This window comes from Eubalaena glacialis, chromosome 1, assembly GCF_028564815.1.
Source record: "Eubalaena glacialis isolate mEubGla1 chromosome 1, mEubGla1.1.hap2.+ XY, whole genome shotgun sequence".
Taxonomy (NCBI): domain Eukaryota; kingdom Metazoa; phylum Chordata; class Mammalia; order Artiodactyla; family Balaenidae; genus Eubalaena; species Eubalaena glacialis.
Genome location: NC_083716.1, coordinates 88717868 through 88735745, shown reverse-complemented (window position 1 = coordinate 88735745; position 17878 = coordinate 88717868). Strand labels below are relative to the sequence as shown.

General features: G+C 48.8%; 1 protein-coding gene across 7 annotated transcripts in view; it reads right to left on the bottom strand.

Moving 5' to 3' along the window:
* Positions 1 to 17878, bottom strand: part of SIPA1L2 (signal induced proliferation associated 1 like 2) — a 220286-nt gene that overhangs the window by 24864 nt on the left and 177544 nt on the right. For 5 of the 7 annotated variants that reach the window (XR_009699556.1, XM_061182463.1, XM_061182473.1 and 2 more), the window contains exons 10-17: positions 15718 to 15954; positions 13896 to 13979; positions 12350 to 12450; positions 11881 to 11984; positions 9843 to 10228; positions 5098 to 5322; positions 2827 to 2980; positions 258 to 522 (exon numbers count right to left, since the gene is read on the bottom strand). Coding sequence is in view for 6 of the 7 variants with exons in the window: in XM_061182463.1 (XP_061038446.1) it covers positions 258 to 522; positions 2827 to 2980; positions 5098 to 5322; positions 9843 to 10228; positions 11881 to 11984; positions 12350 to 12450; positions 13896 to 13979; positions 15718 to 15954 (1556 nt within the window). In the remaining variant the exon portion in view is untranslated. The remainder of the gene's footprint in view (positions 1 to 257; positions 523 to 2826; positions 2981 to 5097; positions 5323 to 9842; positions 10229 to 11880; positions 11985 to 12349; positions 12451 to 13895; positions 13980 to 15717; positions 15955 to 17878) is intronic. The other 2 variants (XM_061182497.1, XM_061182504.1) reach the window with 1 other exon arrangement.

Sequence of the window (17878 nt, the reverse complement as noted above, 5' to 3'; positions counted from 1 at the left end):
TTTATCAGGTTTAGACACTTTTTTCTTTATGGATGTAATAGCTGAGCTGAGTATAAAGGTCACTATTTTACTTGCTAAAAACGTTTATTACGGGTTTTTCAATTTTCTGAAAAATTGGTAGTAGTGCTCAACTTTTAAAAAATGTCCACTTTGGGGCTTTTATCACCTTTAAAAATCACTAAAAGAGAAGACACACCACCAAATGATATATAGTTTAAAGAATAAACAAGTCCCTCCAACCCCCGTAGGAGACCCACCCCAGAGAGCCCACGAGGACAGCTCGGGCCACGCCAGGCACTCACTCCGCAGGCTTCCCATTCTGGGCGCCGGCTGGGTCCGGGGCGGCAGGGTGCTGTGGTAGGGCGGGGTGGTGCTGAACAGGATGTCACTGGGCAGGGCCTGGTCAAGGATGGAACTTCGGGAGCTGCCGAAGGAAGAACCCCTCCGGTGGCTGCAAATGCTCTCGTCCGAGAGGGTGCGGTACAGCGCACGCCGTGGGGACAGGTTCCCATAGAACGAAAACTAGGGGTTGAGACAGGAGGAGGGAAGGGAAAACAGATGTCAGAAAGCTGACAGCATGAAACTCATCTGACTAACTTAGGCGGGATCCCGTACCACCGTGGGAGCATCTCTGAGCAGCAGTTGTGCGCAAAGCCTCAGCCTAGGGATGCGACACCAGGCACGCAGGTCACCGAGGCAAACGCACAAGGGCTTCCTGCAGTTATTGGATTTGGCTCTTTCCCTCCTTTGACGTTCTGTGAAATATTACCACGAATTAGACAGGCACAGCTCTACTCTGAAATGTTAAATGGAAGCTCCATAACCTTTCAGCTGTGGCAGCTTCTGGAAATACAGAATGCTGCCATTTCAGGCAACAGTTATTCAAAACCACACCTAGTGCTGGCTTGATTTTAATTGGAAATGACTACATTTTAATATTAGGTGATTTCTGTACCAATCAACTACATGCGAGGTTCAATCTAATCTAGGTCATAATAATAATATTAGTTTTTGAGCACTGCAGCTTTCTAAGCCACACACAGGTTCAAGAAAGACAGTATTGGTCCAGGAAAGTCTTACTGTCTACATACTTTAAAGTTTCACTCACAGAAGTCTATTACAGTTGTTGAGAATTGAGTTATAGTAATCAATCATAACCAGATTTAAAGAAACCATTAAAATTATGGTGTTAAATCACAGATAGGGTAGGGAAAATTCATACTAAAGAAGCAAGTAGTCAAAAACTCAAGAAAAATTAAATCAAATCTGAATTTCCAACTTCTTCTATATCCTGAACCACATTCCTTTTACATCAATAATAGTAAAAGCCAGAATGTTTGCATCAAGCAAATACAGAAATGGCTATTTACGTTTGTGAATGTAGCCAGAAGGCTAAAAGTATTTCTATTGTATGGGTCCCTTTCATTCTGTCAAGTCTGTCCAGCTGATGAATGGGAACCAGAGTGTGTGTGAACTGCAAAGTTAAGTTTACACTATGAAAAGAAGGCGATTTGTCTTAGAAGAAAAAAAAACACATGTCAAGGAGAAGTTTGTTCCTATTAAAAGAAAAGCTATTTGCACTTTCGGTACAATAGCCTGCACCCAAGTTTATACAGTACCATATACATGATTTGACACAAGTTAAAAAAAAAAAAAAAGACTCATTCTGTTGACTTCTTCCGAGATTCCCTCTTCACACACAACCAGCAGGCTCTTCAGAACATTACAGGCCCATTAGATTAAAGCGGCTTTGAGGTAGTATCTCATGAGAGTGTTATTCTAAGAACGCAATTAGGTTAATTGCAGCATTGTTTTATTATAGGGAAGACGGCAGCACAAAGACTTGCTGTTTATCCCGATCAGTCAAGATGGCCATGCCTGACTTTTTTCTTTTCTTTTCATTTGGACAAGAGAGCGCTGAATTAGAAGGGAGAAAGGCCGGCATTCCACGGCTGACTCTGCCCCCAAATATTTATGGGAACGTCACATTTCATCAGTTGGGGCATCAGTTACTTGCCAGAAGAGGAGATTGGGCTAGATTACCTGTGAGTCCTTTTTCATACTTTCCATTACTTAATGAAGTGGTTTAAGAGACTGTAATACTACATAATAAAACTAAAACTAATAAGGACAATAAAGTCATCTAACGGTAGCGAGGGTCTGCGCCATGGCGATGAAGCCGTGCCCGCGAATGTGAGGTTGGTTTGTGAGACTGATGCGTGGCCTTTCCTTGTGAGTGGGCACGGTTTTACAAGCACGGGGCAAGTGCCATCTGATTTACAATGCCAGGCAGCAGAGTACCTAACTCCAGCCCATTTCTGGAACAGGATTACACCCAAGCAGGATGGCTTGGAGAACTCTATCCTTGGTACAAGTTCCGGAGCAAAAGTCAGGCGGTGTGAATTTTAACAGCTACTATTTCTGATGACCCGTTATATCCGGGTCTTCTGTGAAGTTGGTTCTTATCTTTGCTGTAACTCTGTAGTACATTTATCATTGCTTCCTTTTTTCAGAGGACGACACTGGGCCAAGAGATTAAGTCACATGAACAAAATCACACGGCTGATGGTCACTGCAGCCGAGAACTGAGGCCAGGCCCGCCTGCCTCTAGCTTCCTCTATCCGTCTAGAAAGCTGCCCTTCCTGACCTCTCCCAGGCTCACTCCGCTTCCTGGGGGAATAACAGTGAAAATGGCCAACCGGGCACAGAGCTGTGGGTAGGATCACGAGAGAGACCACATGTGGGAGAACTCTGGAAGCCCTGGCGTCTCTTTAGGCTTTTCCTTAGTGTTTCCAGTAACTTCAAAGCTACACAAAAGTCACTAACCTTACTCCTGCCCTCCTCCACTGAGGGGCTGTCGGGAAGCATCAATTTCAGAAAGTCTTCTTTCGAGAGCACGTGCTGAGTTTCTGAGACGTCATCTCCCACCACTGCCTGCTGCTGAGCTGCGGTGGACAGGAGACCCATCTCACCATACAGCCTGGTGAAACAAGGCAGAAGGAAAATGAAGATGAGTCATCAGCTTATCTGTAGAACGCCTGTAGCCTTGTGAATTAAAATCTAGTCATCAGCTTCACCCGCCACGTTCATTCACACACAACTCTTCTAAGTTATTGAGCTGCATTTCACTTCTGCTGCATTTCTCCCAGATCCCCATGCCATCTTACATTTGTGAAATGAGTGCAAACTTAGGTTTCTGAATAATGCAGAAACAAATCAGATCCCCAAAGCCCTGGAGGAGAAAACATAGAGCCAACTTTTCCGGTAAGGCTGTGTTTTCTCTTTCCTAACCTGTGTCAGAAAACACAGTTTCAATAATTCATCAGAGATTATCCCGTGTTCTTTGAAGGAAGCCTAGTGCTTCTCAGGAACTTGAGAGAGCCTTTCTCTTGTGGCTGGGCAACCCCACGCACCGTCCACCCTGCAACACGGAGAGCCGGACCCCGGGGAATGTGATGTTGAACTGTAATCCATCCGGGTGCATGCAAAGCATTTTTATTATCAGCCATTTCGCAAAGCCATTTGGATAAATAAAGCAGCTGTCCCCCTTGATTATCAGTATACAGAAATGTATTTATGGACAACAAAAGACTGTCTAGCCAAATTACTGTTTTCAGCTCTTTTCCAGGGAGAAAACTGGGGAGTCGTTTTTAAAAGGTTTGGTCTGCAAGTGTAATCTGAGCCACGGAACATTCCTGAAGACATGGTGGGTGAAGAACCAGGGGCCGTACTGTCAGCAGAGGCGGACAGGCCGCATGACCTGAAACGTGATGCTCCAGGAACCCACGGCCCAGGGCGGCAGCTTGCAGAGGATGACCTGTGTGTGACTGTCCTGCGTCACCGAGATGACCCCATCTCCAAAGCCAGGCTACTGTGTTGCAGGGTGACGGCTCACTGGGGAATTATCAGGATATGAAACTCACACGAACGTGCTCAAAATTAAGAACGATTTATCGGAACTCGCTACGGCTCTTGCTTTGTTCAGGTTTCCCGAACTTTTCGGCTCTGTAAGTAGCAGCAGCGCTGATGACATGAAAGCAGTGACTGGGGAAGAAGCTTTCAAAACTTTTAAATGTGACTGAAGATGTGGTTGGCTTCGGAGCTAAAAAAGAACCCAAGACCCGGGGGATGGGGGCTCTGCATGGAACGAATCCCCGTGGGAAGACCCACCATGGAGGGTTTGTGATGAGGCCGTCAGACGTGCCCAGCTGTGGGCCCTGAGATTCGGGGGTGGACATGCTCAAGAGCTCCAGACCCTATCTGCTTTGGGAAAGACGCAGGGAAGAAAAAACAAACCCAGGTCTCATCAGTAACTGCTGGGATAAAAAGGTAATACCGAAAATCACTAATAAAATGCACTATTCCAGTTTCCCTATGTGTTTGAATAAAAATTGCTAGCCTTTTTTCCTGCTAACTTAGTGACTTTATTAAAATTGCCAAATGATACGTCAGTAAGTATGCTCCAAGGGTCTACCACGTGCGAGTCACAAGGATGTACAGAGGTGAGCAGGACATGGTAAGTGAATATAAAAGCAAAGAACAGAAATTTGTTTTAGGGACTTCCCTGGTGGCGCAGTGGTTAAGAATCTGCCTGCCAACGCAGGGGACACGGGTTCGAGCCCTGGTCCGAGAAGATCCCACATGCCGCGGAGCAACTAAGCCCGTGCGCCACAACTACTGAGCCTGCGCTCTAGAGCCCGCGAGCCACAACTACTGAGCCCATGAGCCACAACTACTGAAGCCTGTGCACCTAGAGCCCATGCTCCACAACAAGAGAAGCCACCGCAATGAGAAGCCCGCGCACCGCAACTAGAGAAAGCCCGTGTGCGGCAAAGAAGACCCAACACAGCCAAAAATAAATAAAATAAATTTATATAAAAAAAGAAATTTGTTTTAATTTTATATGAGAACATCCAGGAAAGAGAAGACTTTTAAAGAGAAATACAAATGCCAACATTTAAAGAGCTTTACCAAGATGTTTCTCTATTACTCTTTTTTTAGAAAATCTGTTTCTACTGGGGGGAAAAATACATTAGCTTGGTCCATACCCCAGATGCCCAAGGTTTGCCTAGAGAAGAGCCCCCCCGGACGCCTTACCCCTGACACTCAGCCACTTCGGGTTCCTCGGGTGGCGGGCTGTCTTCCGATTTCTTCCAGCCGATGACATATTTGTTCACGGCCCCTTGCCGGTGGTAGGCCTTGGACACGGACCCCGGGGCCTGTTGACTGCTGCTGTGAGACACGATGTACACTTTGGACGTATCCAGAGACCCACTACTTTTGGAACCGTGAGCCGAGGGGCTTCCTGAATGGTGTGAACCACTGGGGAGAAAAAGACAGAAGCTGAGATACAATCAGATCTCAGCGGTGTGGGCACGTTGCCAAACTCAGAGCCACCACACACGACTCCTGTCCTTCTCTGTGAGCAAAATCGGGCAGAGGGGGGCAGATGTGGTCGCCTCTCTGCCACGTGCCTTTGGAACGCCCTGCTTCCCACAGGCCAAGGGTGTTCACGTGCAAAGCCGTATGCCTGTGGCCGGAAGGATGTTCAATAGAAAAATGGGCACCAGAGTGATGCCTCAAAAGAAAAGAAACTCAAATGGTGAATAAACATAAGAGGAAGGGCTCAACCTCCGCAATCCCCAGGGAAATGCCAGTGCAAACCACTGCAGAACATCAGGGCACACTCACCAGACTGGCAAAAATGGGAGCCTCTTACGATGAGAGCCCAGTGTTAGCCAACACCTGGGGCAATGGTCACAAGCCCGATGTGCTTTTCCATTTTCCTCATTCAGGCTTGATTAAAAATGTCTTTGACCCCAATAGTAAAAGATTTTAAAGTTAAACTCTAAGAACAAATGTATCGAATCCATTTGACGGGCAACGTGGCAAAAACCCGTGTTTAGCAGCAGTAACGTTGTTATAAAGGTTTCCTCTGAAGCCGATCAACATTCTAGAATGTTGGCAATAAGATTTTCATGAATCCTTTCCTTCTAGACTCACGTTCTTATTTTAGAGTTTCACTGCCAGCTCCCAATCCTTTACAAAGAGTAAACAGTATGATGACATGAATAAGTGTAAACAACAGATAATCACATGAGCCATTTACAGGAGAAGCCAGAACATGGGTTTTTTTGTTTTGGTTTTTTGGCAGTTGATTTGTTTCACTTTGCAAAAGCTTGGTTAGGCTCCTATGAATACTGCTTTGTATTCTGAGCTCTTATCTAAGTGCCCTGCCCTCGTAGGAGAAAAAAAAAAAAACCAACCAACCAAAACAGGTTTGCTGAATTAAAAGCCTGGAGTAGCAGGAGAGCCGGCTAGGCATGTGCTCGTGCGGCTTAACGGGTGGTGATTCCTGCACACCCCTCCCTCCATCCCCGTCCTCCCCTCACACCGGTGCGGCTTGTCTTCAGGAGTCGTAAGTCCCCCTTCCCAGTCCTCAGTGCAATCCCGGAATCGCACCACATACATAATTGACGCTGGCTCTACTCCTGGATGGCTGTCGGGAGCGTGCGCGTGTGTGGCGGAGCTGGTGGGGATGGTAGTGATGCTGGTGGTGAAAAACCAGAATCGGAGTATTACGAACGTGCCACAGATGGTCTGGGATCTGCGAACAGTCGACCAGCTTGTGCCTCCTATTTCCTTAGGCTCCCCAAGGCACTGGGTTACCAACTCAATCAACAAGCATTTATCAACAGTCTTCTTAGACTTCCCTCCTTCACTCAACAAACATTCCAATGCTTGTCAAGTTCAAGGACCTGTATGAAGACAGGCCCAGGCTCTCTAGATGAGAGGAGACAGCAGCCTGGGGTGAGGTACACAGTGAGCTCAAACCATGTCAACCAGGGTTGAGCACTGAGAAGCAGCTAAAACATGGTGGGATACACGAGTGCGTGGGGTGGAGGGGTGACTAGCCAGGATGCTCGGCGCTGATGCCGGCCCCTAAGAGTCTCTCCTGCTCTCCTGCTCCCTGTCACAGCCGAGACCCTGGGCAGTGGGCCTCAGCTCCGAGCTGACCACACACTCAAAGGCCGACGGTACTCATCATCACAGGGGATGTGTGTCCCAGTCTGGGTCCTGGCATTTCAGGATCTGCAGAGTCTCAGCACCACTGCGGTAGGTGGGTCCCTTGTGCACTAATGAGCAAAGTTCCTTTTACCTCAACACACTGACATTTCAAGTCTTATTTTAAATGTAAACTATTAATAGATAACACTTAAAAATACTTAAATATTTTAAATTTAAAAAAAAAAAACTTTAGAATATTTGAAATCTTATTTTCTCTAGCTCTCCCATATGGGTCAGGGGACAGACAGGAGGAAGTGTTCAAAAGAGTTAATTTAATGATGAATTCCACATGAGCAAAAGCCTGCAACTGGAGTTGAAATGTGGTTTTAAAGTCACTGTCAACTAAGAAGGGCAAGAAAAAGGCACCTAGATGGGAAAGGAGCCCCTCACTCAGCACACGGCCCTTCTACAACCGCTGTGCACATGTCCAGTGTAAAGGGGTGGAAAGAAGGAACATCGACCAGAAATGCAATCTAGCAGTTTCCTGTGCTTTCTACGAGTCTGACCCATTACATTAATGAATGCTTAAGGTGTTCCAGAAAAATTGACTTCAAATCCCTATAAATATCCTGACTCTATTCATAAAAGAAGGTGCTCTGAAAGCGGTTTCCACTGAAATTTTCCTCAACGGTAATACAAAATTCTGTTTGTGATGCCAATTACATCTCTCTAACAAGGTATCAGGAAATCAGCCATTTTACAAAATCTTCTACACTTTGAGCAAGACACCAGAAGATTATAAAATCCCAAGATGGTTTTGACAGCCTGGCCAATTAAAAACTGTCTCTGAAAGTAAGATAGGAATAATTCAGGTAACCAAAGCCACTGATAACACTTAACGGTTGTTTTAGTTAGTACTAAACCTATTTAAAGTCCCATTATTAAAGAGAACTGGTCAGAAGTAATAGGAATCTCTACTTTGAAAACAGTCTCCATGTCCTGCACTCCGTCCGCACAGGGGAAGAAGACAGAGCCTACGGTGGGCGTTCAGGAGGCCCTGTCTGCATCTGGTCCCCCTTCTCCCAGGGACACGATCCTCTGATTTTCTTCTGGGGAAGTGGCTCTCTTCCCCAGTCTCCAGCTGCGTGGTTTGGCAGGACTGACCCTCAGGCCCCCAAAGCACAGTGATTGAAGCCAAGAACACGTGAAGAGACCCTGGTGGCAGGGCAGGGGGGGATGTCTGCAGAAACTTGAAAAGGTCCGCACTTTCTTGCTGTGACAGGGCAGCACGAACACGGGAGGCCTGCAGGTGACACAGCAGGTGACACAGCCATTCTCACTGCTGAGATTTCAGGGCAGTCCTGCCGAGCCCACGGACCGGGGGGACCTGGTCTCAGTTGACACCACGTGAGCTGCTGTGTCATGCAGAACCTTCAGAGTTCTGGCCTGTGGGGTTACATAAGCCAAAATACTACCTTTGCTGTGTGAGCTAATTCGTGTGCAGCTTTCTTTAACTTGTCACATAAATGCCCTTGAATGGCACAAATGATGTAAATGTAAGACACAGATGACGACGTTAGCGCCAGGAAAAGGAAAGCAGAAAGGCGGCGGTGAGCACGTGTGTGCAGGCACCCTCGCGTTTTAGATTTGTGTAAAAAAAATTAATTTACGTTAATTTTCCGGGACTTAGAAGTTGAAAACTTTTTTTCAAACAAGATCAGACATCACATGACATCCATCATGAAAATAACAGCACCGCTGTTGAGGTCTCGGCCTTGACTTAGAGGAAAGCCGAAGTGATTCACGTGTCTGCTCTGTGGTCACAGCTACTCTCCCTTCTGCCCGTCGGTTCGTCCCTCCCGGCTCAGCAGCGGCCGCGTGAGGACGGGGAGAAGGTCAGAGGGCAGCGGGCTCGGCCTGGGTGAAGGGGGCCGAGGAGCACAGAGGCTGGCGCTGGGAACCCCAGGGCCAGCCTCAAGCACCATCGCTGGAGAAGTGCTCCCGCCACGGCCTCAGGTACCTGGAAGGATAGTTCCCATCAGTGTTCACCTGACTGCCCTCCAGCAGCTAGAAGAGTTCTGGGGAAAAGTCAGTAACTCAGAGCTGAAGTAGGGAAGGCCTTGGAGACAGGAAGGAAAACGAGAGCGGCCGTCAGTGTGCAGTCAATTCTACGCACGGCCAAACCTGAATGAAAGCGTTTCTTTGCCTGGTGTTTGAAGGGAGGAATCACCAATTATGAGTTTTAAAGTCACTGTACAGACATATGTCAAATAGGAGTTTAAAACTACTCATAACTATATACTGCACATTTGTAGTTAGAATACAATTCCTTTAAACTTAGCTAGCCTTTTTTAAAAAAATTGGACTGTCAATGTGAACATACTTCCACTGGTACACACACTCGTGAGAGGGGGCCCACGGACCAGGGGAGAGCGGGGTACGGGTCTTCAGAGGGACGACGGGAGGCCACCCCCCGCCCCCCGTCACTGTCTACTATCACCTGAGCGCTGGCCAGCTTGCCATCTCCTGAAAATCAGGGACAACAGATTGAACTGGGAGAGAGAGATGAGTGGTCTGCTGAGGGCCATGAGCATCTCTGTTTAGTTTTCTCTCAACTTTCAAGAGAAAGGAAGATAGAATCACAAACGTATTCGTGTGCACATTTCAAAGGAGACTCGAAGCAAGCGTTTCCTCTGAAGTCAGGCCGCGTGGCACACAGGTGACAATGACCTCAGGCGCCTGCTGGTCCTACTTCGGGCCCCTCTCCCACCCCAGCGCAGGCGACGGTGCCCAGGGTGCCCGGAGCGGGCGCCGCTGGCGGCGCGGGGACTTACCTGGAGTGGGAGGAGATCTCGCTGAGGTCGCCCAGGCTGCCGTCGGCAGCATGGCCGGCGGAGATGCTGGGCGCGTAGCCGTGGACCGCGTACATCTTGGCCTGCTCGTCGTCGGGCCCCGGGATGTCCGAGTCAGCCCACTGCTCTGCCTGCCCGTGGACCAGGGACCTGCTGCCCGCCAGGTGCACGGGGCCGAGGACCGCGGCGGGCATGCACGGGGCCGTGTCGATGCCACTGTCCGTGGAGGCGCCCTTGATGTACGTCAGCCCCGGCAACTCGGGGTCCATCAGGTCCCCGGACCCAAAGTGCTTGTCATCGCTGTTGCCAGAGGTGTCGCTGGAGAGCGTGTTGCTGCTGGAATGGCTGGGACAGCTTTTCTCTCCGATCTTGAGAAGAAAGAGAAACGGAAAGGCTTCCAACAAATCCCACACTTTGCTTCTTCATGAAGAGGTCATTCCCCCCCAGACTCAGGAAGCCACAAACCAGACGATTTCACCCGAACCCTTTCTGCTCACTTGTCAGTGCGAGGCAAGGAAAGAACTTCCTTTTAAAAAATACCCTGGTTTCATGCAAAAGTCCCCCTGAGTCATAATTCCTCCCATCATTCATCTTAACCTAAATGGGTATCTTTTCAAGTCTCTGTTCAATTACTTGTGCATGAAACGCGAACGTATTGCCAGGGTGTCACTAACCAGAAAGTAATCAACGAAGGTTACAGAAGCTGAGAAAGCACGTGGGGAATCAATAAAAGGAGGAGAGCAGCCTTTCCTCCAGAAGATGCTCCTACGACGAATGACAGGGCCAGCCCTGCGTTTGGGGCTGAAGACCCAGGTGTGAATCACAGCGACGGGGCTTTGGACAGCCACTCGATCCCTCCCTGGGCTTATTACTCTAAGCCCAGCGATCGCTGCGTGGACCCAACCAGCTCTCACGTGCAGAAGCACGGTGTAAGCGCGAGCCAGGTGCCCCAGAGCCCAGGTCAGGGCAGCCCCGGGGGGCTGACGAGATGGGGGGCTCTCGGGAGTGCTCTGAGGTCCCTGGAAGACGAAGCCAAGAGAACAGGGTAAATGTCCCCGTCTGAGGATGTCCTGGTACAGACATGGCCCCTCTCCCCAGGCTGGGAAAACTAACGAGGCCCAAATCGTCAGCAAAAGGCTGTGGAGTCGTGAGACCCAGCCAAGCCCCGATCTATTTTCAAGTGGTTTGGCCTTTCCCTCCTTCCTATCACATCCTGAAGCAACTCCCCTTGCCCTTTGTTATCACACATGGATCTTCTGTGCAGGTGGCACTGACTGGCTCCATGAGGCTGGCTCGAGACGAGGTGGGGATACAGCTGAGAGACGGAGGCCACATGTTCGCAGGTAACACTCGGCTAGCTCTACAGCTGGCCAGTGATGCATGGAGGAGGAGGAAAGGAACAACTCAGGTCAAGGCCTGATCAAACGCCCACGGATTCTGAAAAATCAGCTATTTTATAGGGTTGGCTTCATTTGGCAACAACTACAGTTCCTGTTTTCACGTTTAACTGGAAGTTTTATTTCATTGAGCTACAGTCACCGACATGGCCCACTTTTTCATTTTTGCGGAAAGTAAACAAAACCACGCGGGCACTGTGGGAACACCGGCTGCCTGGGGCTGGTATGACTGGGCACCATCTGCAGCTGGTCCCCTGAGCCCCAGGCAGAGTGTCGCCCACCACACACCCCGCTTCACAGGTTCCGCTTCTGTGGTGTGCCCACAAGTGGGTAAGAGTTAACAGATTAAAAATACCAAGGATCAAAGGCTGAGGCTACAATCTTGGCTCTGCCAATAATTTACGGTATGACCTTTCTTTGTGCTCCTTTATAAATCAAGGAGGGAAAAAAAAAAAAAAAACCCTTAACTTTTCATTTCGTTTTTTTTTTTTTTTCCCTCCATCCAAGAGCCTTGTGAGGTAAATGACACCACTGAGAATCCCTGGCAGCAGCGGTAATAAATCGCGTGTGCTGAGATGATCAGAAGGGCTGAAGGAGAGTTAGTTCACGAGGAAAGGACTCACGTGAGAAAGCTTATTGGGGGAATCCTTGCAGCCTCCATCGTTCTGCAGGCCTCTTTCTTTATAGGAGCTCAGGACTTTGGAAGGCGGGCCGTGCCATTTGGCTTCTGTCACAAAGAGAGAGAAGACTTAACATTTCACTTCTAGTGTTAACGAAGGAGCGAAGAAACACAGGAGCCAAACAAAGGGTTCAGTGACCGCGAAGAGGACTGCGGTTCCAGGACCTTCTCCTGGTCCTGCCAATGGAGACACCCCTGGAGCAGGCAGAACTGCCCACAACGCTCGTGGTCCATTCCCCAGGCGCCACAGTCACCACCCGCCGTGACCACGTCCCAGACGACGTCGCGAAGTCCAGTGGCCAACTCGCACAGGGCAGGATGCAGCTGACCAGACGTGCACGGGTGAACGAACGAGTGATGGGGGAGGGAGGGGGCAGGAGGGAGGGGCGCCTCGGGGCAGGGGTCCTTGTTACCTGGGTGTCTGCTTCCTTCCATGGCGTCCTCCCGCTCCCTGGCCCCTTCACATTCCAAAGGGCCGGCGCCCTGGTGCTCAAGCAGCAGGGGAGACTGGCACCTGGAAAGAACACAGAGCTGAGCCCACCTCGCCCCCCCATCATCCCGCCACTGTCCCGTGTGTGTGCTGGCTCCCCGAGGGGCAATCCCAGGGACCCCTAAACAGAGGCTGTCTCTGGCAGATGGAAATGCAGGGTCTGCCAGCCCAGCCCTGCCTCAGAGACTTAGAGCATCCGGAACTGGGGGCTCTCGTTTCACCACTGGGTCCATAGAGGCCCTTGCATGACACTGTTTACAGATAAAGGAGGTGGCTGACGCCAGGGGACGGAAGGACTGTCTGGGGTCAGACGGCTCGTCCCTGATGGGCTGAGGATGGGCTCACTGCTTTTGCTGTCGCTGTTTCTCTTGTGCACTGATACTTTTTTATATCAAAGTTTTTAAGGAAAAAGAAAATCAGATTGATTGGCGCTAGACTACATCCGGGTGGACTTTGTTTTATGAAAACCCCCAAATAGGACAATTCACTCTTCCAAAAGAAACTGCAGAAAACTTATTGACGTTACAAAGGGGCACTTACTTACAGAATCCCAGTTAGAGACCCCGGTTTACAGAAAAAGCCAGAAGTGGTCTTTCCATTGACAGAAAAGACTCCCCTCTACTTTAAAAATGCAACTCAACGGAGAAACATTTCCTGGAGTACCACTTTTAAGAACCCCCTCTAGGATTTAAGGTAGGGAATGCATGGAACTCGGACTGCAAAGCTCTACTTCTCAGCCCAAACCAGAAGGAAGGAGCGTGCCGGGGAGAGACGTTTCCCTGGGCACGCGCGAGAGCAGTAATGGAAGGTTCTCTGGTGCGGTGAAAGCCTCCCCGGCTGACCTGGCGGTTCTCTTGTCTAATCAGTGCAGCCAGCAACTTTGAGCAGCAAAGACAACCCTGGGCCCCAGCAGCACACAGAAACACTGCTGCCGTGCACCAGGCCCGCATCTCCACGGGAAAGCACACCTGCCCCTGCTGTTTCCCCTGTATCAGTGACTGTATCAGTCAATTCTGTGTCCTGTTCACAGGCGCCCTCAGGGTCCTAGATGCTGCTCACACACTACAAGGGACCTGCTAAATCTGCCTTCTCTGATTCTGGGCTGGGTTTGGGAGAGAAAACACTTTCAAGAGAGGCTGTGAATTTATTCCTCGTCAGCAGTTCAAGTGAAGGGAAACTCCCAAGGGCCATCACTCACAGGGTCTCCAAATCCTTAATTTTCACATGTTCAGAAAGACTCTCCCTTATTTAAAAAAAAAAAAAAAATCAGACAAGCTCAGAATACAGACAAATGAGTGCCACCTCCATAGAAATGATCAGCTATCCAGCCTGGATACACTCGTCCTATCAAAGGCCTGTCTGCATTTCTCTGTCCCCCAGTGGCCTCGTGCACAGTAAGCGCTTCTGAATGCGCCCCGCAAACAAGTCCCCCCCCAAGGGGCCCGCAGAAAGGTGAAAATGAGCGGTACCCGTCGTATCCAACTTGCGGTCTCCAGGGTCCGCTCCCGCCGGGTCCGGGATCGCTGGAGGAGGACTGGTTGCTGGGTGAACTTCTGAAAGGTTGACTAGAATCAGTAACCGGGCCCTGAGGGGTCTGCGGGCTGCCAACATCCTGACCTGGCTTGTTTTGTTTTACAAATGAATTCATTTTTCAGTGATAAAGAAAAGGAGAAACACGCATCGCAATCGTGGACAAATGAACTAAGAACTGGTGATGCCATGAGATTTCAGGTGGTTTACGGTTGGTAATTTATTATAAGAAAGAGATGTGGCAGAAACAAGGCTTTACCATCTAAAGGTTTAAAGCACAGCTAATGACGCCAGTGAAACACGCGGAACCCCCAAGAACACAGAACTATGAAAACATCACTACTACTTGGTCTGTGAGACTTAATGCAAGGCACGTTGTGTTTCTATATTTAAAATCCATACAGAGAGAAAACCCTAAATTTGGCAAAGCCATTTATTTCCACACATCGATTGAATGCCATCCTATTTATTTCAGACACACAAAAATGAATGATACTCGTGAGAATTCACTTGATGAAGATGTGCTCGCCAACTTTCCCTGTTGCTATTAAAACCCTTCCTTATAATTTACTAAATTCTATGTTAATAAGGGACGTTCTGCAGACCCCTTCCCTTCCAGATGTCACCCTTTCCACCTGGGCTATGTACTATGTGCATTTCTCTGAATATGGGAAGTTTATCAACTCAGCAGGCCTTTGAGAAGGGAGAGCGAGAGCCCAGATGACTTAGTGTCAAGTTAAAGTAACACCATTCCTGCACTCATTCGTAGAATGGAGGAAGCAGAGGAAAACCACATGTTTTCATCTTATCAATTATTATTAATACGTATATAGGCTTCCTATGTGCCCGGAATGGTTCTAAGCAGTTTACCTCTCTTGATTGACTCAATTGTCCTAATGCCCCGTGGAGGTCTCTATTATTGCTAAATTGATATTTCAGACAAGGAAACTGGAGACTGGGAGAGGCCGAGTAACAGGCCAAGGTGATGACCCGTCAAGCAAACAGCCTGGCCCAGCGTCTGCTTACAGCATACGCTCTATTAGACGAGAGCCTGACAAGACATTTGGAGGAAATTCATGGTGTCTCCATGGCCCATAAGTTATGCGAAAGTTAAAACAAAAGGAGCAGGAATCAACAACCACAACAAAACAAATTTACTACGTTGTTCACTTAAAACTACCTTTGCAAATTACGTAACCCCCGAAATTCTCACCAGCTTCTAATGCTGTTGGATTTAACTTTTAAACGAGTGCATTCTCTCAGGGAAAAACTTAATTTAAAACTCAACTCCCTTTGCTTAAAATGGGAGAGAAAAACAAAGAGATGCTAATGATCCTAGGACCTCTGAAAATACTACGCCCACGAGGGTGATGGGATTTCATCACTGATTTTGCAGCTTTGTTTTCTTTATACTCAAACCGTTCATATTTATCTAGAGGCTCCTGCAAAATGGTTTCTCGGATATCTTTCCCGAGATGGTTTGGAGAGCGAGTTGATAGGAGGATCGCGGTGGACAGGGATGGCCGTGGCCCTGGGGGGCAGCGTCCGTGGGGAGGACCTGCATGCCATCAGCATCATCGCTGGGCCAGGACCCCAAGCACCCCAGCATCTGGGGCCCGCCCGGCCACCCTGCCTGCCCACTTGGTCAGAACAAGCTAACTCGGAAATGATTAAGCCACAAAAAAGTCCCCCTGACCCTCTGAAGTTCTAGTTGCAAGAGCTTCCCAAGGGCTGCCCTTGAGGAAACGGTACCAGCCTTACCTGGTGCCGTCGGGCAGCTTCCGGTCAAAGGAGGTGCTGCGTGGGAGCAGCGGCTGGCACTGCAACCTGTCAGGCGTGCCGGGCACCGGGGAGGCCCTGGGCAGGGGCTGCAGGGCGGGCGTGGGCACTCGGTGCCACGTGGTGTTCCTCCGGAAGGGGGTCTTGTACTCACAGGGGGTGCCCTCGCTGTCGAGCTTGTACTCCACCATGGGGATCCGGCAGAGCTCCGAACACCCTCTGTGGAGCCAAGAAGAGATGGTCGGGGGGTGCCCAGCGCTGAGCCCTCAGCACCGTCACTCGCAACTGCGCACGTGCTTCTGGGGGCGCACAGACAGTGATGAGAGCCATCACCCTCAGAAGCAGCCCTGGTGAAGGTGACCTTGTCTGTTCATCCCCCAGCACGGATCAGGAGAAGCCAGTCTCACGCCTGTGGCTCTGATTAACCGACAGATACACCTGTCAGGTGTTTCATTCATAGGCTCTGTCTCTCCAGGTAGTCTGCAAACTTCGTGGACAGACTGCCATATACCTGTAACCACTTTGCATACATTGAATCATCTGCATTGAACATGGGTGATAAATAAACTTTCATCGATTAAAAACGCCTCATATATAATCTGAACAGATATTTGAAAGTACAGTTATATCATCGGGAATCAGAGTCACATGTTATACCAAGTCTGAGAAAAGTGAAAAACAAACTTAGCAAAAGCTGTCACAGTCAAGGGGAAGCCTGAGTGTCCATCCTGTCAAAGTCACGTGTGGTCTTAGTTACACGGTCACTCCCACGGGTCCTCACAAGGTCATCTCCTGCGGGCTCAAATGATCAGTCAGGGATGTAAGACCCTTTAGCCTGAAAAATGTGATCTCAGACATCCCTCAAGTTACACCGTGCACATAGTACTACTGACTTGACCAAAGTGACCTGCAAAGCCAATTGGTGCTGTTTGGCCAGGACACAGGGAGACTCGGTAAGTCTCAAATTTGAGTGTCAGGGTAAATCATCCCAAGTTACCACATGAATGAAGCCATGCCTCTCCCTAGACGTTCCGGAGTCAGCAGAAAAACCTTCTCATATTCACTCTAAGAAATCGATTAGGGCAATAAGGTATCGCTCTTTAAACAGGAGACTTCCATCCTCAAGATGGTGGAGTAAAACTTTTCAGAATCATTACAAGGGAACAAAGAGAACAAAAAACAAAGTGGACCATCAACAAAACTTGGAGACACCAAAACACAGTATATAAAGATGGAAGGCAATATTGAGACTGGAAAATCTATAGAGAAGGACAGTAGATACGCTGTCACCTAGGATTGGGGATGGGAATAGAGAGTGCCTCTAAATCAGAACAAGGTTTCTTTTTCAGATGATTAGGATTTTCTAAAATTAGAATGGGGTGATGGTTGCACAACTCTGAAAATATTCTAAAAATGGGTAAATGCTATGGTATGTTAATTAGATTTTAATAAATTTCATGAATTAAAAAAAAAAGAAAAAAGATGGAAGGCAAATGGGAGAACGTCAATGGTGGAGCAGAGAAAGGCAAACCCAAGGGTGTGCAGAGGGAAAGACAAAGAGAAGCACGACCATCCCCTTGCACACTTGAACAGGTGCAGGAACAGAGGTGCCACAGAGAGCGGAAGGGGAAGGGAAGGAGCGAGCAGAGAAAAGTGTGACCCTGGGGTCCAGGCGGCACTGGGCCCCGTCTGGCAATACCCACCCCCGCCTCTAGAGGGCAGGAGCAACGGTCTCGGGAACCCAACCTGAAAGGAGGGACTCAAGGTCACGAGGTACCCAGAAGAGCACAGCTGATAACAAAAGGTGAAGGAAAAGCTTCACTGGAAACGAGACCCCGAGTTGCTCCTCCTTCCTCCAAACCCAGCTTCAGGGTCACGCCTCAAAGAACAGGGATCTTTCTCCAGAGTAAAGACAAGCAGGTGTACGCCACCTGATCACCCTGCCATGAGGCTCACCACCCTCAGAGAAAGAGAAGGAACTTTTGAAATTTAAAAAGAGGATGGCTAAAATTCAAAATAAAAAATCCAGTAAGACAGGTGGAAGGTAAACTGAGGAACTCTCCCAAAACGTTACAGGAGAGCAAACGCAAGAAAATTCAAGTTCAATCCCAGAAGTCTAACATCCACCTAACAGAGAAAGAGA